Source organism: Lotus japonicus, chromosome 2 (assembly GCF_012489685.1).
Source record: "Lotus japonicus ecotype B-129 chromosome 2, LjGifu_v1.2".
Taxonomy (NCBI): Eukaryota; Viridiplantae; Streptophyta; class Magnoliopsida; order Fabales; family Fabaceae; genus Lotus; species Lotus japonicus.
In genome coordinates this window covers 57,676,125-57,697,464 of record NC_080042.1, presented here as the reverse complement: position 1 = coordinate 57,697,464, position 21,340 = coordinate 57,676,125, and the positions used below count along the sequence as shown (strand labels likewise).

At 33.9% G+C, this 21,340-nt stretch overlaps 2 protein-coding genes across 2 annotated transcripts; both read left to right on the top strand.

Moving 5' to 3' along the window:
• The first annotated feature begins 9,920 nt into the window (after positions 1-9,920).
• On the top strand, positions 9,921-13,474 carry LOC130738503 (extradiol ring-cleavage dioxygenase-like). Its single transcript, XM_057590492.1, has 3 exons — positions 9,921-10,388; positions 12,422-12,792; positions 13,099-13,474. The coding sequence occupies exons 1-3, from the start codon at positions 10,152-10,154 to the stop codon at positions 13,292-13,294; spliced, it is 804 nt and encodes a 267-aa protein (XP_057446475.1). The 5' UTR covers positions 9,921-10,151; the 3' UTR covers positions 13,295-13,474.
• Positions 13,475-19,897: 6,423 nt separating this feature from the next.
• Positions 19,898-20,239, top strand: LOC130736712 (uncharacterized). The gene has a single exon (XM_057588504.1). The coding sequence runs from the start codon at positions 19,898-19,900 to the stop codon at positions 20,237-20,239; it is 342 nt and encodes a 113-aa protein (XP_057444487.1).
• The last annotated feature ends 1,101 nt before the right edge of the window (positions 20,240-21,340 follow it).

The window sequence follows — 21,340 nt, the reverse complement described above, 5'->3', positions numbered from 1 at the left end:
TAGTTATTGGATGTCTGTGCAAAAATAATTTACACTGCTAGTGCACAACCATTAAACTTTTTATTTTATTTTATTTTTGAATAGAAAAATAACTTCGAGTGAAGTTTACACATATCTGAATTACTATTTGTTTTTGAAATTAATTTATTGTTTATACATCTTGGTTGGGCAGGTGCGGCCTCCTTCGCAGGTACTTGCTTTAGCGGACGTCTGGAGGACGTGGTAAAAGTTAATTTTAATGTGTCTATCATTCAGCAGGTAGTAGTTTTGGGTTGGCTCGTGACCATTCAGGTGAGGTGTTGGTTGTCGCTAATATATAGATGTCCAGGCTCATTTTCTCGTTGAGGTGATTGTGTTCAGGTGTGCTATATCCTTAGCGTTAGATTTATGCTTCCAGCGGGCTTGCTTTGAGATGGATTTGTCTGCAGCTCTGTGATGCTTGGGCTTGCTCGAGGATGGGTTGCTCGTACTTGATTTATGTTATTTCTAATTGTAGAAATTTAGTTTTAACTGTTGTTTCTTTTGAGCTTTCTTTTGTCTATCGTTCTGACCATTTGTTGCAGACTATCTGGCTAGAAACTCTAGCTCTTTTCTCAATTATGTTTTGGTTGAGGAGGATTCATCATATGTCCTCTCGTTTGTCCAGCATCATGTATCAGCTTCTAGACTTGTTTGATTGTTTTTATTAATGAATTTCTTTAAAAAATATATTTAATGTTTATACACTCTCAGTGAACTCAATTATTTATTCGACACATTAAATTTTTTTTAATTCAATTAAAATAGGAAGTATGTAACTATTATTTAACGTGTAAGAATGCGATACGGAACAATTAAAGGTTAGTGTAAATGAATTCCCCAATGGTGAAAACAAAGCAAAATGTGAAAGTGATTTCTTGTTTCCATTAAGTTATCTTCCAACTATCACCTCATATTTTCACCAATCAAAATTTCACAAATTATTTGACCAAGAAACCGAAGTATCAGAATAAGGGTCGACTAAGGAATACTTCTCAGAAAAATCGACACTTGACATTACTTCTACTTGTTTCTTCACTTCTTCCTTAGACCCATGGTGAAACATACACATATCCCTATATATCTACCCAGTCATTTTCTTTCGAAGAAGTTTGGATTTCAAATTGGGAAGACCGAACACCTTTTCAACGATCATAGTTGGAGAAGAACTATCCAACTCTTCCCTAATAATCTTAATATCTTCAAATGTTTATTTATTTAATTGGTTAACTTTTTCTTTTCTTTTCAGAAAGTCTATTTAAACCTACACTATGCATGTAAGAGACTACAAGTTGGGAGGAGCTATGAGAAAATCCAATAGTAAGTTATATGGTAGAATTATTATTGCTACTACTCAAACTCGATCGGTTCTCCCTCCAATAAGTGAATCTTAATCATTGTAACTAAAAAAGAAATGAAGGAAGTCGAGAGAGGGGATTGTACCTGAGGAAGGAAAGAATTTAAAAGATGGAGGAAGGAAGTTGGATTATCAACCAGCGAACGCTTATACTCTCGAATAAGGATGCTCATTCTCCGAAATTTCAAAGAAGGATGGAAATACAAAGGCTTAGTGTGAAAAGCGTTAAGTCTGAATGAGTGTATTTATAATGGGGAATGAGCGGTCCTCCAAAATGTTCCTCCTAATTTGAATTTAAACAAGAAATGCAAACAAGTGAAAAACTTAGAATGAGATACGAAATTGAAAATGTGATATGAAATTGAAAGTGAAAAGCCAATTTTGTCTCAAATGTCAAATCAATAAGAACATGATTACTTTCTATTTTCTAATCATAATGGTTCAAGTTTCAAAACTTAAGTAACCGACCAAACATAAAAACCTGAGTATCTCATCTCGGTTAAAAACAACATCATAACAAGCATCTCATATCAAACTTAATTGTTAATTTTATTTAACTCGGGTCACTTTTACTGCATCTCGGATAGCATTTTACTTATGAAGTGATTCATAACATTTGACATTATTTTATCAACTTGTCATTACAAATAATTACTACATGTCAGGTTGGAGGGTCTTGTTCCTCCCAAACAAGTAAACGCCGAGCTAGATGGTCAGAATGACCAAGAGATAAGATCGTCACTCGTCCAATACTAACTCATAAAATAAATGGCTAAGTTACATGAGTCATTGATGTTCAAACCATTAAAGCAAAGCTAAAACACCTAACTGTTAGAATTTTGGGTCACAAATGTAATTTTTAATTGTGTTAGGGTCATTATTTAATTAGCCAAAACTAAAGTGGTCTATTTAATATTGATCTTATGGCTAAGGGCATATGTGTTATGAAAAGGTATTGTGCGGATACCATAAGGCAATATTCTAATTTGATGAGGGGCCAAATTAGAAATATTGAAAACATAATTGTAACTGATGCAGTTACTTATAGGGTTATGGTCCCCAATTGTAGACATAACAACGTAACAACGTAAAAAGTTTCTCCTCATCCCCATCAGAGGAGAACATCAGGAAACCCTAAGGGTGATCTACAATTGGAAGATCACAACCCCAGATCCTTCAGCGATTCCCATGGCTCATTCAGGTACGCTTCCGCTCTAGATCTTCATCATGTTTTTCGGGTATGGGTTAATCAAGTGTGGTTTAGGATTATGCTCCTATTTTCTATATGGGTAGAAAAGCATGTGGTTAGGAACAAATCCTTATTTATTAGAAACCTACAAGTGGTATCAGAGCCACCCATGCCTGATTCATGTATGACTTTGGTAATTCTAAAAAATTAGGGTTTCAATTTTTGGTTATTAAATCATGTCTGCAGTTTCGGTTTTTATGGATTCACGTATATTTTTTTTTTCCGCCATGGGTCATCACATGTTTCGTTGATGAAGTATTGGGTTTTCGTTTTAATTATTGAGCAAATTCAGATTGTTGGGTTTAAAGAAACGAAATTGGTAACAATTTTGTATTAGCATTCACATCATATTCATGCTTCAGTGGCAACTTCCATTGATGTTTCAATATCTAGTTTCAAATTCAGTTTCGTTTATATATATATATATATACATATATATTCACGGATTATATATATGCAAGTGGTTTTTTTTTAATGTATAAATTCAGTTTCGGTTTCTGTAATTTATTTATACTGTTCACACAGTATATGATTTAAGCTGCAAAATTTGGTTGAATACATGCCATCATTCTCTTGTTAAGAATGAATTCTGGGCTAAAGAAAAGTAAAATTTTTAGTATGTTTTCAAATTTTGGTTATGGTTTGTATTTTTATACAATTGTTTGATATTTTAAATGAGTCAATTAAAATAAGAAAGTCACAAAAGTGACCTCTTTTTATGGAGATTACTCATAAGAAATATTAAAAGTTTGTGAGTGTGTATGTTTATCCATGCGAGTATTAATGGACCCCAAAGGAAAAGTTAATGCTTGGCCGGATTTCATACACACCTGTGATGATAAACATGTGATAATTTTAAGGGTTTACATGTGAATGATAAATCAATCCAAAGAAGGGTTTGTTATTTGACATGATTTATTATCAATGTTTGATCATTACAACAAGAGTACCACTAGCAATTAGTATTACTGTCAAAAGACATGATATTGATGGTGCACTAGGTATCTTGAGATGGGTTATGCCATTATTTGAACGTATTGATGATTCAATTTTTCTTAATGTGAGTATATTTATAGCATTTGTTTTTGTTCTATTTTCAGCTACTATCGGTTCGATATCTGCTAATCTGAATTCGGTTCCGATCCTTGATGGAACAAATTTTAAGGATTGGAAAGAGAACATGGAAATTGTTCTTGGCTGCATGGATCTTGACCTTGCACTAAGGGTGGAGAAACCCGCTTCTCCTACGGAATCTAGTACCTCTGAACAGAGGAAAGATTATGAGAAGTGGGATTGCTCCAATCGCATGAGTCTTATGATCATTAAGCGCGGCATTCCTGAGGTCTTTAGGGGTACTATCTCGGAAGAGATAAAAGGTGCCAAAGATTTCCTTGCTGAAATTGAAATGCGCTTTGCAAAAAGCGATAAGGCGGAAACAAGTACTCTTCTTCAGAACTTGATTTCCATGAAATATCAGGGCAAAGGAAATATAAGGGAATACATTATGGGCATGTCAAATATTGCTTCAAAATTTAAGGCGCTAAAGCTTGAGCTGTCGGATGACTTGCTCATTCATTTAGTATTGCTTTCTCTTCCTGCACAATTCAGTCAGTTTAAGATATCTTATAACTGTCAAAAGGAGAAATGGTCTCTTAACGAGCTCATTTCATTTTGTGTGCAAGAAGAGGAAAGGTTGAAGCAAGAAAGGAAAGAAAGTGCTCATTTTGTTAGCACCTCTATAGACAAGGGCAAAAGAAAGAAAAATGTTGAGCTCAAGAATGAAGCTGCAGATGCTCCAGCACAAAAGAAACAGAAAGAGGATGATACCTGTTACTTTTGCAATGTGTCTGGGCATATGAAAAAGAAATGTACTAAATATCACGCTTGGCGTGCAAGGAAAGGTACATTTTTTGCTTTGGTCTGTTTTGAGGTCAATTTAGCTTCAGTACCTAGAAACACTTGGTGGTTAGACTCTGGTGCAACTACTAACATCAGTGTTTCAATGCAGGGTTGCCTAAGCTATCGGAAGCCAAATGATGTTGAAAGATACATCTATGTTGGAGATGGCAAGACGGTGGAGGTGGAAGCTATAGGGCATTTTAGATTATTATTGTGTACTGGATTTTATTTGGATTTGAAAGACACTTTTGTGGTACCGTCATTTAGACGGAATTTAATTTCATTTTCTAATTTGGACAAATCAGGTTATTCATGTTCATTTGGAAACAGTAAAGCCGAGTTGTCTTTTAATTCAAATATTGTTGGAACCGGTTCACTTATTGGATATGATAATCTGTATTTGCTGAGCACTGTAGCCACCTATAGTGAATCCCTGAATGTGGAATCACGTGGTACTAAGCGTAAAATTGATAATAACAATTCAGGAGCATTATGGCACAAGCGCCTAGGTCACATCTCTAAAAATAGAGTTGAGCGGCTAGTGTCAGATGGAATTTTGGATTCCATTGACTTCACAAACTTTGATGTTTGTGTTGAATGCGTTAAAGGTAAACAGACCAAAACAAAGAAATTTGGTGCATATAGAGCTACAGGCGTCTTGGAATTGATACATACGGATATTTGTGGACCATTTCCAACACCTTCTTGGAATGGTCAACAATATTTTATATCATTCATAGATGATTATTCGAGATATGCATACTTATTTCTTATACATGAAAAGTCTCAATCATTGGATGTGTTCAAATCATTTAAGGCTGAAGTTGAGAACCAACTCAACAAAAGAATTAAGAGTATCAAATTTGACCGTGGTGGTGAATATTACGGTAGATATGATGGTTCAGGTGAACAACGTCCAAGGCCTTTTGCCAAATACCTAGAGGAATGCGGAATCGTCCCACAGTACACCATGCCAGGGTCACCTAGCATGAATGGTGTGGCTGAAAGACGAAACCGGACTCTTAAGGATATGGTAAGGAGTATGATTTGTCATTCTACTTTGCCAGAGTCACTCTGGGGAGAGGCACTAAAGACTGCAGCTTACATTCTAAATAGAGTGCCAACTAAAGCAGCTGCCAAAACACCTTATGAGCTTTGGACTGGGCGAAAGCCTAGTTTGAAACATTTTCATGTATGGGGATGTCCAGCTGAGGCAAGGCCTTATAGGCCAAATGAAAAGAAATTGGAATCCCGAACAGTGAGCAGCTACTTTATTGGTTATTCTGAAAGATCCAGGGGCTATAAATTTTATGATCCCAAATTAAAGACAGTTTTTGAGACGGGAACAGCCATGTTCTTTGAGGAAATTGAGTTTGGAGGGGAGAACAAGATTAGGGACTTTTCTTTAGAGGAAGAGTCGGTAACAATTCCAAAACTGATTCATACAGTTGCTTCTGATGAAGCAAGTACGGAACCTCTACAAGACATTGTTGTTGAATCTCCTCCTACTCAAGATGATATGGTGGTTCATGAAGAACAAACTCAAGATCCTCAAGAACAAGTGTTACAAGAACCAATACCTTTGCGGAGATCCACTAGAGAAAAGAGAAATGCTATTCCAGATGATTACATAGTCTTTCTCCAAGAACATGAGGAAAATAATGGTATGATGGAAGCTGATCCAATCAACTTCTAGCAAGCCATGCAGGATTCCAACTCTGAAAAATGGATTGAAGCAATGAAGGAAGAGTATAAGTCCATGCAAGACAATAAGGTTTGGGAACTTGTCCCATTACCGGAAGGTGTGAAACCCATTGGTTGCAAATGGATATTCAAGACCAAGCGGGATTCTAATGGTAATGTGGAGAGGTATAAGGCTCGTCTTGTGGCTAAGGGTTATACTCAAAAGGAAGGGATTGACTTTAAAGAGACTTTCTCTCCGGTTTCATAGAAAGACTCTTTTAGGACAATCATGGCTCTTGTTGCACATTATGATTTGGAACTCCATCAAATGGATGTCAAGACAGCGTTTCTCAATGGAAACATTGATGAGACAATCTATATGGTGCAACCAGAAAACTTTGTGTCAGGAGACCCAAAGAATACGGTTTGCAAATTGACAAAATCCATTTATGGACTAAAGCAGGCATCTCGTCAGTGGTACCACAAATTTCATGAAGTAATTCTCTCATTCGGTTTTGAGGTAAATGTTGTTGAAGATTGTGTGTATCACAAATTCAGTGGGAGCAAATATATTTTCCTGGTTCTGTATGTTGATGACATACTGCTTGCCACTAATGATATAGGCATGTTGCACAAAACCAAGAGATTTCTATCAAGAAAATTTGAAATGAAAGATCTTGGTGACGCTTCCTTTGTATTAGGAATTCAGATACACCGAGACCGATCTCGGGGTATTCTGGGATTGTCACAAAGGAGCTATATCGAAAAGGTACTTAAAAGGTTTGGCATGCAGAATTGTACATCAGGGGATACTCCAGTTGCTAAGGGAGACAAATTTAGTCTCAGTCAATGCCCAAAAGGAAACTTAGAAATTCAGGAAATGCAAAAGATTCCTTATGCATCAGCTGTAGGGAGTCTTATGTATGCTCAAGTTTGTACGCGTCCAGATATAGCGTTCATAGTTGGGATGTTAGGCATATATTTGAGCAATCCAGGAATGGATCATTGGAAAGCAGGCAAAAGGGTTATGAGGTATTTACAGAGAACAAAAGATTATATGCTCACATATAGGAGGTCAGACCAATTGGAGATCATTGGATATTCTGACTCTGATTTTGCTGGATGCCAAGATAGTAAGAGATCCACTTCAGGCTATATCTACATGTTGGCTGGTGGTGCAGTTTCTTGGCGTAGTGCCAAGCAAACTCTCATAGCTTCATCCACCATGGAAGCAGAATTTGTAGCATGTTTTGAGGCATCTAACCATGGGATTTGGCTGAGGAATCTTGTCACTGGGCTGCGAATTGTGGAAGGAATTGAAAGACCGCTTAAGTTATACTGTGACAATAAATCAGCCGTCTTATTTTCCAACAATAATAGGAGCTCGACCAAGTCAAAACATATTGACATCAAGTTCCTAGTTGTTAAGGAAAGGGTACAAAGTGGACAGATTTCTATAGAACACATAGGGACAAACTCCATGATAGCGGATCCTCTTACAAAAGGTCTTCCGCCTAAGGTCTTTCATGAGCACACTGCTCACATGGGTGTTTTGCAGTGTGAGGAATGCTTAGTTTAGTGGGAGTTACTCATATATAAATTTTGTGTTATATGTTTGGTATTATGCATGCATACTCTAGTATTTGGATATTTTTTGGTTAATTATAAAGTTTGATATTCTGTTATTTATGCTTTGTACAATAAGGTTATTGAATGATCTCACTAAAGTAAAGTAGGACCAGTTGAAAATTGACAAGTACAGGCCACCTTCTTGTGATTTTCATGCTGCACATTTCATAATGAATCTATGTCATTTAGTTATGTCAGTACTAGTAATCATTGATGGGTTTAGTTATGATTGATATAACGAAAATCACTTTGGTTCTATGTACTGGCATGGCTAATGGACGAGATTATTTGGATATGCTTAAGGTATATAATGGCATTTTTGAGCTCATAAAGTCTAACACATGTGTAGAGTTACATATGTGACCAGTGGGAGATTGTTAGAATTTTGGGTCACAAATGTAACTTTTAATTGTGTTAGGGTCATTATTTAATTAGCCAAAACTAAAGTGGTCTATTTAATATTGATCTTATGGCTAAGGGCATATGTGTTATGAAAAGGTATTGTGCGGATACCATAAGGCAATATTCTAATTTGATGAGGGGCCAAATTAGAAATATTGAAAACATAATTGTAACTGATGCAGTTACTTATAGGGTTATGGTCCCCAATTGTAGACATAACAACGTAACAACGTAAAAAGTTTCTCCTCATCCCCATCAGAGGAGAACATCAGGAAACCCTAAGGGTGATCTACAATTGGAAGATCACAACCCCAGATCCTTCAGCGATTCCCATGGCTCATTCAGGTACGCTTCCGCTCTAGATCTTCATCATGTTTTTCGGGTATGGGTTAATCAAGTGTGGTTTAGGATTATGCTCCTATTTTCTATATGGGTAGAAAAGCATGTGGTTAGGAACAAATCCTTATTTATTAGAAACCTACACTAACAACATAAAAAAGGTTAAACATTATCATTTCTCCAGAATCCAACCTTAGATATAATTGCTTCTTGACCGGTTGGCCCTTAATAATATTCATGTGTAATTTAAAAAAAAAGTTCAAGTTTGCATAACTTTTTAGGCTAGACATTATATTCATAATTATTTTCATATTGTTTTTCTGTACTCAGAGACTTCTCTCTTTGAGCCATTTTCGATTACTTGAGCGTCGAAATATGATTGGTAGGTGTCTCCCTCGCTGTGATATCTCACTGCTCCACCGTGACCTCTGTCTCATTGACAGTGCACTGCTACATCATGATCAGAGATATATATCTCATTTTCCATAAGAACACCTATAACGAATTGGTCAACCTCAGTTTTTTTTTTTTATAGGCAAATGTTAGTTGTTAGTATATATGTTAGAGATCCCAGCTTGCAGTTGTAAAACAAATGGCAGGGTGTGGCGGTGTGCAGTTCACATATTAATTACATTTAATTACCAAACCCAAATTTATAATTTTGTATTATAAATTGATGGTGGAGATTGATGTAGTTCAATAAAGAATATAGAACTCTAGAGGATTGTGATGTGTATAAAATGTTATTTTTGAACTGTCCATTGTCTAGTCGAATTATTCTATTTTCTTAATGGTGGTGACTCCCAACCTTTCTTTTAATTTACTTTTTATTCTCTTTGCCCGTTTCACGACTAGATACATCAAAGCAACACACAATTATGTACCCAAAAAAAAAGCAACACACAATTATTTTATAAAATTTGAAAACAAAAATCAATATTATATTTTTAACTTAAATATGGGTTTCAAAAAAAAACTTAAATATATTTTTTGTCCATGTAAAATTTTTAATTTCTCTGAAATATAGGAATTTTTTTTTTAAATTCAATGACATTTGTATTTTTTTTTAATTAAAAGCGAATGAAACTTAAATTGAGACTACTAAAGACAAAATATCATGTAAGGAAAAAACAAAATAACTTAGAGAGACATTTGACTTTCATCACACCCAAGTTAAAATTGTGAAAACAACTTAATAAAATAAAATAAAATCAAAACGTGTCATAAATGATTATAGATTTTGAAATGTTAGGTAACATGCATCACATGGAATATTAGATATTCATGCGCAATTTGTTGACCGACTGCTTCAAATATAATTTTTGGCATGTGTGTGACAGCTTAAAAAATAATTAGTTTAGTTAAAAAAATCATTTTCTATTGATTTTCCTTTTCCTTTCCATTTTTCATCACTCGCGTGTCTCATCCGCCATTTTCTCTTCCATCATTCAGAATCTCTATATATACCCCCACTGAAAATTCTAGCTGTTTTAGATTATTGTTGTGTTGTTTGTGTTACCAAAGGTGGTGGACCTGGTGGTTGTCTGGTTGAGGTAGAAGAAGATTAGTTTGGTTATGGCGTTAAAGGACACGTTTTACATATCCCATGGATCACCCACTTTGTCCATAGACGAGTCCCTTGTGGCTAGGAAGTTCCTCCAATCGTGGAAGAAGGAGGTGTTTCCGCCGAGACCCACTTCCATTCTTGTCATCTCCGGCCATTGGGACACCGCTGTCCCCACCGTTAACGTTGTTGATTCCACCAACGACACCATCTATGACTTCTATGGCTTCCCCAAACCCATGTACCAGGTTGGTTTACCATAAACCGCTGCCTCTAAATTTAGATTTAACTATATTCATTCATCATATTGTTCTTTGTTTGAAGTTGGTAGAGAAAAACCATCATTGTCAAAAGGGTAGGTGAGAAGTTTCAATTATTTTCCTAGGAAGGATATTGTGTGATAGAAACTATGTCATAAGGGTAGGTGAGAAATTGCAAATATTTCTCGAGGAAGGATATTTTGATAGAAGCTTCTTAGAAGAGCATTATCACTTAATACCCACGTTGACATTTTTTATATTAAAATTCATGTGAGACTGGTCACTAAATTAAAATGTAAGACTATTTTTAGTGGACCACCTAACCGCATTAGTAAAAATTGACTGTTTGAATTTTAGGTTGAGAGTTCAGTTTTTAGGAACCACAACCTTATGGAGATATTTGGCCATATCACATCCGGATCAAAATTGCGAAAAGCAATTCAAATATTCAACACACCAAAATAATACTTTTTTTTGGTCTTGATAGAGTTTTATTAACGGTTAAACTAAAATTTTAAAAGAACTTCAATTAATTATTTAACTTAAAGGATATTGCTGGACGCAAGAAAGTCATGAATCAATTACATGGCTAGTTGTCCGGGAGGTCATCTCTCTTTCAATTGACTTTTTTTGAAGAAAAAGTAAACTACAAATAGCATTACTCAAAAACTCTACTTTACTTTAGTATGAAGTAATTATACAGTTAGGTGAGGAGAAATTGTTAACTAACTAGGCTTAAGGCTTAAGTCATTGATAATTATTAATTTAAAATAATATTTCTCAATAGAAATGTTTTTTTTTTTTTTAATTTTAGTTGTGGGCAAATTAGAATTTTGATTTATGTGAGTGTAGCAAAACATAGCTGTTGGGAGAATTTTATTGATCCACCAACTCAACTTGAATAACCTAGGGTTAAATAGTATCTCTTAATTGTAAAAAAATTTGACAATGTGAATTTTCACTTCTTAACCATTGATTTAATTTATTTATGTCTTTAATTATTAAACACAAAAAAATCAGTGAGATCAAGTTTCTATTACAATTGAGAGGATCTTTTTCCACCAACAGTGATATCATGATGTATATTAAATATATGCTTTCACTTTTAAATTCTCCCTGTACCATTCCTTCTCTGAGGATTTCCCCTGCAATTTTCTGTGAACCTTGAGCAGTGCTACAAAAGTTTTTAGGAACACTTGGTATGCACAGGATTTTCATGAGTAGTTTGAAAGCAAAGTTCTGTATCCAAACACAATTTTTAACTATCCCTGCAATTTTCACACACAATTCACTGCAAAAAGTGAACAAACTCTTCTTATGGACGAAGTTGAAAACAAGTTCAATTTGTTGTTAGAGATTTTAGCTTGAAAGCAGAGTTTTGTATCTTTGTAGGAAAATCCTATGCAAACTAATTGTCCAGGAAGAATGTTTGTGCCACCACTTCATACTTTATTTTCTATTAACAGTATGTCATATTAGGGGGCACAAAATATAAATGTGTTATTACCTTCTTTTTGTCCTCCAAAAATTGTAGTGCTATTGCACTTTATCCATAGCCCTTATAACTCATATTTTGCTTGTTCCTTGAGGATTTTCAAAATATTTTCCTGTTAACTGTTTGGCTGTGTTATACATGCATAGATAGATTTGGAATGGCAAAAATTGAACTTTCAAGACATCACATGTGTAGTCCATCTCTGGTAAACTTGATATAATCCACAAGTCCACATGTATGACCACAGTTAGGACCTGATATGCTGCAAATTAAAGAGCACGTATTGGAGTTTTTTAGTGGTTTTTAGTAGATAAACTCCAATAAGCTCAGATAAGTCTGTATCCAAACGACGCTTCTTACTCCGAACAATTGCATACCTATGTATACAATTATGTTTTAAGTTTCAATTGGTATTCTAGATGAATACTTTACTTATCATTTGGCATGCCTTAGATTATCCATGTTTGATGCTCTTATATATATACATTCATCTAGAGCCATCTCTTACATGCTCCCTTTATACTAGCTTAAATATCCAGCACCTGGAGCTCCTCATTTGGCAAAGAGGGTGAAGGAGCTACTGAAAGAAGGTGGTTTCAGCCGCGTCGATGAAGATAAAAAACGCGGCCTCGACCACGGTGCTTGGGTTCCACTCCTTTTGATGTATCCAGAAGCTGACATCCCAGTTTGTCAGCTATCTGTTCAATCTAACCTGGATGGGACTCATCATTATAACATAGGAAAGGCACTGGCCCCTCTTAAAGATGAAGGTGTACTTATAGTGGGTTCTGGAAGTGCAGTTCACAACTTGAGAGCACTCGAGCGCCACGCCACTGTTGCGGCGCCCTGGGCTGTAGAGTTTGATAATTGGCTGAAAGAAGCTCTTCTTGAAGGAAGGTAATTGATGTTCAAATTTGCTTAATGCATGGTTAATCTCGTTAAGTCTGTTAACTGTGAGGATCTAAGTCGATCAGCTTCTCTTTTCTTATAATCAATTCTTGAAAACCAGAAGCTACTCACAGAAGCTTCTTCCCAGAATTGATTCTAGCTATATAGTATACAAAGAATTGTCGAAAGATTCCCAATAACATGCATTTACTGAGATACCTTATGATATGACACTAGAAAACTAGCAATTGAATGCTGTAGAGATAGGCTTTTCATGGATTATATTGGTTGTGAAATTTTCAATTGCTTTTGTAGATATGAAGATGTGAATCACTATGAACAAAAAGCACCACATGCAAAAAAGGCTCATCCTTGGCCGGATCACTTTTACCCACTGCATGTTGCTATTGGTGCTGCTGGTGAAAATTCAAAGGCCAAACTCATCCATAGCAGCATTGACTTGGGAAGTCTCTCTTATGCCTCTTACCAGTTTACATCAGATGTCATCTAACTTAATGCATAATACCTGTTGTTCAGCTGCATGTACTCTAAGCACAGTTACTTAATATGCATCATCTATGATTTGAAGTGTTGATGGGAAATTTAGACTTATGTCCCTGTGTTGTACTGTGAAGAATTAATGCGCACAATAAAGAAACTGTTCTTATTTGAGGACTTTCCTTCTTCTTGAGATGTTGGATGGTCCATTCTTATTCTTAGAACCTGTTTGGATGAAAATCAAATACTAGTACTTATTGAAAGTTATTTATTGCTTAGATAAGCTCCAATAGATCTATTATTCAAACGGGTTATTATTGTTATTATTATTATTTCGTTTTAGCAATTGCTTAACAATTTCAAGTCGGGATGGTGATTTGATAAAGTCTTATTCAAACATTTCATTGTGAGCTTATTTGGATACCGATCAACTGACACTTAATAGAGTTTCTCTACTAAAAATTACACTAAATAAGCTCCAATAAATAGGAATACTCCTGGTTCGCATCTAAAAAGACTCTTTTTGCACCCTTGCATTTTTTTTTCCTGTACTTTTTAAAGAGATAAGCCAATAAGAAGGTGTGAAGTTTGCATTTGTTATTAAAAAATTAGTCGTGTGAGATTTTATTCCATTCTATGTGGGATATTTTCTAGTATGAGTGGATTTAATTGGTCAGTAGCAATTTTGCTGTGATAATATAAGAAGGGATAATTGTGAACACTTCACATTCACAAGTAATTTTGATATGGAATCCTTCTCAGATTTTAACTTTTGAGTTAGGCCCCGTTTCAATTAGTTTTTTGTGTGTGTAAGATATTTGAGGACACCTGTTTGAGTCGGGAACATCCATATATATTATGGTGGGGCTAATTTTTACAGTTGAGATTTTTTTTATCTATAAGACTCGAACCCGGAACTTTACTTAAGGAGAATCAAACATGTACTACTTGAACCAACCACCGTGGGTCCGTTTTAATTAGTGTGAACACCCAATTTTATTATACCTTAATAATATTAATTAAAATTTAAAATAAATAAATAGATAATATGTCTTTTTTTCGAAAAAAATAGATAATATGTCTAGAAAATGTTTAAAGTTAAACACTCAAAATTATAATATTTTAAATAAAAAAATAATTTTGAAAATGTTAATTAAATAAATAATTTCAAAAATTATAATGATAATAACTAATTAAATAATTCCTAAAATAATAAATAAATACTAAAACTAAATTAGATGAGTAAGGATTCAAAATTAACTAGAAATAATACCCGTGCAACACGGGTTGATTTATAATATTTTTAAAATTATATATAATTATTATAGTTTTAATAAATATAAAAATAAAATATGTTTAATTATAAAATATAATAAATTAAATAATAATAGAGGTGAGACATTTCATTGAATAGAATTATAGTTCTCTAGATCTAAATAATTAGAGTATTACTCAAATTAATAATTGATATTTAAAAAAAATATTGAAACGCAATAAAAATGAGAACAATATTCTCATTTAGATAATTACATTGATCGCAATACATGCACCACACCAACACACTGAATTACAAACATCAGATGCTCTATATGATTAAATACATTTTTTTAATTTTCATGACCTCCTATCTCCCCTAGACACTCACCCAACCACTAAGGAGGAATCACTCTCAACCACCACATTTGAAAATTTAAATTGCTGGAAAAATAACAAAGCATGTAACACTACTTGAACCTTCATCTAAAGCTCACAACATTCTAGTTCCTTTTGCAAAATAACCTAACAACTCCTCCTTGATCCCACAAAACCCCGCTAATACCACTTACAATTGGGTTCCCTTTCGACGCCTCATCCACATTAAACTTCAAAATAGTGGCTGGCGGTTGCTCCCAATACACTGTTCGTGGCATCTTTTGTTTTCGTGGCCACTCGATACACTCAAAGTCTCTAGCAAACTGTTCCAAATCATATGGACAATCATTCCACTTCACCTTGACCCACCAAACACACAAACTAAGCAATAGTCTCATATATGTTCAACACAAACAACTTTGTTATTAAATACGCATGCATTTCTCTGTAGTAATTGATATTAAATAATTAGCATTGAAGTAGACTTAAAATTTTATTCATTGAAAAAATATAGAAAATCATTATGTGAATTTGAAATATATGAAATCAAGTAATAAATTTTAATATCTTAAATAAGTTATAATGACATATTTTTTACACATTATATCCACAATAAATTAATTTTAACTTTTAAAATTATAATAAGAAATGATTTTATTAGTGTAAAGAATTATTTACTAAATTTAAACTTATTCAACTTTGGTCATAGTTATTTTACTCCGTTATTCTTTTTCAAGTAATTTCTACTAATATATAATAGATCAAATATTATATTTAAAGATTTTTTTCAACGAATACACACATATTATAGTTAATGGTAAATACCTATAGAGCACCACTTTTTTATTTAAAGACAACATTTTCTTAATTATTTTTTAATAAATATTATTTTATTATAATTAATTTTAATTCTCAATATTTTTTTGTGTATCAAGATATTACTTAGTTTTATTTTAACTTTCTCCCCTTCAATTTATGATTGATAATTTATATTCTAACATTTTTTAATTAATACTTATAAATATTTTTTTATAAGTAACTTAAATTTATAATTAATAGTTAATACAATTAATAAAAACTGGAGTTTTTTATTATATAATATATTTTATATTTTTACTATTTAATATATAGTACTGCCATATGATTTAATGTAGTTTTTTTATAGTTGATGATTTTTTCCTTGAAATAAAGAAATAATAAATGAGTAATGTAAAATAAAATTCAAAATTTAGTTTATAATTTTATTATTTAGTATAGTTAGCTAAATTAATCTTTATATTTAATTTATTTAATAAAAAATTATTACATAATTTAATTCAAAGGTTACATTATATTGGCATGTGTAAAGTCAAAAAATAAAAAGATTGACATGTTTCAAAAGTTACATTATTTTGAATGTTAAATAGAAATTTAATTTGTTTAACTTCATTGTTTAATGTATTTAATACTTATAGCTCAAGTGAGCTTTACATATATATAGATTAGGATATTTTCTTTTAAAAGAATAACTAGAGAATGATTCTCATGAATAATTAGAAAATTGGTTCAAATCTGAAATTAATTATTAGTGAGGGAAATTCTAGGAAAAACTAGTGTCATTTACCCGTGCGTTGCACGACGATTATATCATTAGAAATATGTTTTTACTTGGTTTAGACTCTTTTTAATAAGTAGAACAGATGTGGAACCGAACAATTGTTACAACGTGTAGATGAATGGACCACAGTAAAAATATTAATTTGATGAGGTTGTATAGACCTCACAATGTCAACATTTGAATAGTAGTAAGAACCAAGTTTTTAAGGAATGCATTACATTGAAATTGAAAATAAACATAACAATGACAACAACGTGAACACTTATTAGAACTTGTAGTCCATGATTAATGATAAAAACTTCATAACCGATCTTGTAGTCAAGCAAACATATTTGAGCAATAGAACCTACAAAGAAAAAAAATAAGAGTAGTAATCAGTAATCAATAGAAAGATAAACTTAGTATACTTTGAAAATGTTAAACAAACCTTATAACAAGCCAATAACACTTCGAATTAGATGATCAATAAACTATTTGACATATTTTTATGCTGTCAACAATTAAAATGGAAGGAATGATGAAGGTGAAGAATAGCATAATGTGATTTATATAGATGAGTCAAAATTAGGGTTAATGATGACTGGAGGTTAAAAAAGGTAGGATAATATTTGATGAAAATTAATAATGTAATTAATTTTGTACCGTAATTGAAATTGTGATAAGGAAAATGCTAAGAGGCACGAGGCCTCTGACGCACGAGCACGCACGAGTTTTAAAAAATTACATTTTTTAATTTAAAGTAAACAAAACAGGGGCAACCATGATGTTTCTTCATCCTTTTGCACAGTTCATATCAAAATCCTTCAACCCCCTCTGCCATGCTTGCGGTCGGTGAATCAAGCCCATATCCCCTCCTCCGATCAAAATAAAGAATCAATTTGAACAAATAGAGCTCCAAATTGCAGTTTTTTGTCCTAATTACAGAATGGTGAGATAACGACAACAACAACGGGTTGCAGGGAGGTGAGGTGTGAGCGGCGGAGATGGGGACGACGCTGAGCTTGAAACGTGGTACGGAGGAGGGAACGAGCTAAGCTGGGGTTTTCAGCATGCAAGAGAAGGGTTCGACGGTGGCTGTCCTCTGGTGGGGTATCACAGCAGTGTATTGGCTGACTACGATGGGGTTGGGGCCGCAAGCTTGGAGGTTTGGTTCGCAGGGAAGATGGCAGGACATGGAGGGTAGATTTGAAAAAAGTAGATGGGTTTGGTTTCAACAAAAAGTTGGAGAGGATGTATGAACAAAAAGAGAGAAAGAAGATAATGGAAAGAGAAGGTGCAAAAAGTGAATTTCAACACTAATCCACGTCAGCTCGTGCCTCGTCGTGTATTTTCTTCTCGTGCCATATAGCAGTTCTCTTGTGATAATTACTTTTTTTCGAAATCAAGATTGTTTTTCAAAGATGTAAGGAATTTGAAATTGTGATTATTTTTATTTATAGTCACAATTATTGGAGGCAGACTTAACTGAGCCAATTACTGCATCTAACAATCTTTGCAATCAGACTTAACTATTTGTAATTTTCCAAATAAAGGTCATTGTTTAAATTATGGAAGGAAATTAGTGCGTTTAAAAAACAACAATAAATTAGTCAGTTTAAAAAAAACACAATAAATTAGTGAGTTAAAAAAATGAAATTAGTTTGCTAAATGTAAGGAACGAAATTAATGTATAAAATAGTCAACGAAATTAAGACTACTAATTGTTAAAATCATCCCAATGTATTTAATTTTGTAAGGAATTCGAAATTGCCATTATTATTTATTCTCCAAATTAAGGCTTAACATTTCTCAAAGATGGAATGAATTTGACTATTGTAACGACATTTAATTATTTTTAATTTTCCAAATCAAGTTCATTGCTTAAATTATGGAAGGAAATTAGTGAGTTTAAAAAACGACCATAAGTTATTTGTAATTAATTAAAATTAAATTAGTCAAAGATTAATCAATCATTAATGTGCCAACGAAAAATTCAATTAATGAGGGGACTCAATACAAAATTCAAATAAGTATTCAAAAGACTTTCAATAATGGGCCTCCATACAAAATTCAAATGAAAATGAGCTTGTAATATCTTGGTCCAAATGAATAGGAGTGTGACACTTGTCAACTAATGAGGGGGTGGGTGAGAGTTAACCTTGGAATGCCAAATCATCTAGGTGTGACTCACAGTGATTCTCTTTTCTAAAGTAGATAGACAATCTAGTCAATTTATATTTAAATTAGGAGCCTATAAAAAAAATTAAATTTGGAAATGAGAAATGAAATCTTGGGTCAATCAAAGGGAGCCTAGAGCACAAAACACTAGGTAGACAGTTATAGTAGAGGCACATTCAGAAGAAGAGAGAAAATAGTTGAGTCACTTGTGAGTTGTGGTTTTATCTTTGAACTGCAATTCTAAAATAAGAGATACCAGTGTGAGAGTGAATTTCATCCTCGATAGTAGCAGAATCATCTAGTGCTGATTGAAAAGGTTTGGCTAGCTTGTTCTTCATCAACCAGGTTATACGTCCTTCCTCTTTGCTAGTTGAATAAATAACATGAGTATATATCCTTCCTCTTTGCTATTGATCAATTGCATGTTCACTGTTGTTCTACAGTTATTGATAGGGGAATTCATGAACTTATAAACTTGATACGAATATGTGAATTTCATGATAAAATATCTATATGGTTGCGAGTTGATCTGAATGTAGTTGTCTATTCTAATCTGATTTTACTTGTGATGTGAAAATTGTTGTGGTTGAATGATGTTACGGTGGAAGTCTAAACTCTTTCAATAAGATGCAATTGAATAAATAATGGATTTGATTTCAATGTTTGTAGTCTCAATATCAACCAACTTTATTTCTCAGCTAGCTTTAGCTTTTTCTATTTTTCTCCGCACGCATAGGTTTATTTTGGAAAACAAATTGATTCTACTAAAAAAAACAATAAATTGTATGATACCCTACGGACGTCAACCTTCGTCCCAACGTTGTTCCTCAGTCGTCAAACCGCTGCCGGAGTGCCGCAAAGATTGTCCCCACCGCGCCGTTCCTCTTCGTTGTTTTCCCTTTCTTTTTCAGCATAGGATTTGTTTTTTTTGGTCCATTTCCAGTACAAGATTTGCTTTTAATAAAATTGGTTATTATTTTTCCGATGAAGAAAAAATATTGGTTATTTAATTAAAAGTAGAGTAATCAAATATTGTTAACGGATCAGAATAACATCCTCTGAAATCTCAAATTAAAATAAAATGATAAAATTCATTAATATTAGGTTGGGTTTCTAAAATAAATAAAAAAACTCAACAATTTAAAAGAATCTCGGGATCTATTGGGTGAGTGGCGGCGTCCACCGCCGCAGGGGTATGTTAAATTGAACGTTGATGGAGCTGAGGGGGATATGGGTACTGGCAGGGTAATTCACGATGATAAGGGGCAGTGGTGTGTCGGTTTTGTAGGGTTTGAGGTTGGGGGTAATGCTCTAGTGGCGGAGGGTATGGCGTTGCATGACGGCTTGCAACTTGCGTGGGATTCTGGTTACCAGAAGTTGGTCTGTGAGTTGGAGTCTATTGAGATTTTGAGGTTGGTGGCGCACCTGGACTCTATCCATGTATTCCCGGTGGTGACGGAAATTAGGGACATGTTAAAAAGGAATTGGGAGGTATCTTTACGGCGTATTCCTCGGGGTTGCAATGGAGTAGCTGATTTTATGGCCAAGTACATTGCTTGGTCAGATAGGTAGTTGTTTAGGATTCTTCTTGTGCCTACCTTTGAGCTTGAACCTCTTCTTCTAAGAGAGTCTCTAGCCTTTGAGTAGTTGTTTTAGTTTCTGTTTGTTTTCCGATAAAATCTCTTTTCTACAAAATTAAGACAATTAAACCTTAAAAAATCTTACAAACTAATTCAACAAATTATTACAATTGTTGACCCCAAAATAACTTATTACCATTTTGAGACGAGTCACAAAAATGGAAGCATGAGTGAATTTATCCATAGTATATACATTTAGCTAAAATTCTAAGCCTAATCATCACTTACGTGTCACTCAATGATTGGCTTAGATTCTACCAAATCCTACGTGTCAAGTCATGCTCTCTCCTCCACCCTTCTCTCTTAAAAATGATATCTCTCATTAAAAAAGGATTGGGAGTCAAAATAGCTCATCAATCTCATATTCTCATCTCTACCTTCTCATCTCCGCCTTCAACTTCTCCTCATCACCGTTCCCTTCACGCCGCCGCAACTTTATCTACACACCATTCTCCGTTGTCGCACCCTAATCTACGTACCTTCTCTGTTTCGTATTCGTATCATTACATCTTCTGCATTTTTGTCATCTCCATCGACAAGTACGATTTTCATGTTATTCCCTTTGTTTATGATCAATATTATCAACTTCCATAATAAACATCCAACTCAATATGCTGGATCAATAAACTTTTTCCGAACCTTTCATTTTAGAATTCGTTCACCTTAGGTAAATATATCTATTTATAATCTGATCACTCATCGACACTCAGGTATCATCGTTTCCTTTTATTTCTTTATTTTTGGGTTATTTCAATCTTCATCTTGCACGTTTTTTTATCCTTTTTGCTTGGTTCAAGTAATGGAATTTCGGTTGTTTTTGTTTTCGTCAGACCAATCTCTTCATCTTCTTCCCCTTTTCTTCTTCCCTCATTTAGTTCATTATTTTTTTGCTTGGTTCAGGTAATAGAATGGTGTGTATGACTGCACAATACAGTTAGTGTTGGCTAATAATGTTGAATTTTTTTTGTATGGATATGGAGGAGTTGGAAAAACTTTCGTCTGGAATAATTTATCTGCGGCCATCCGTTCAATG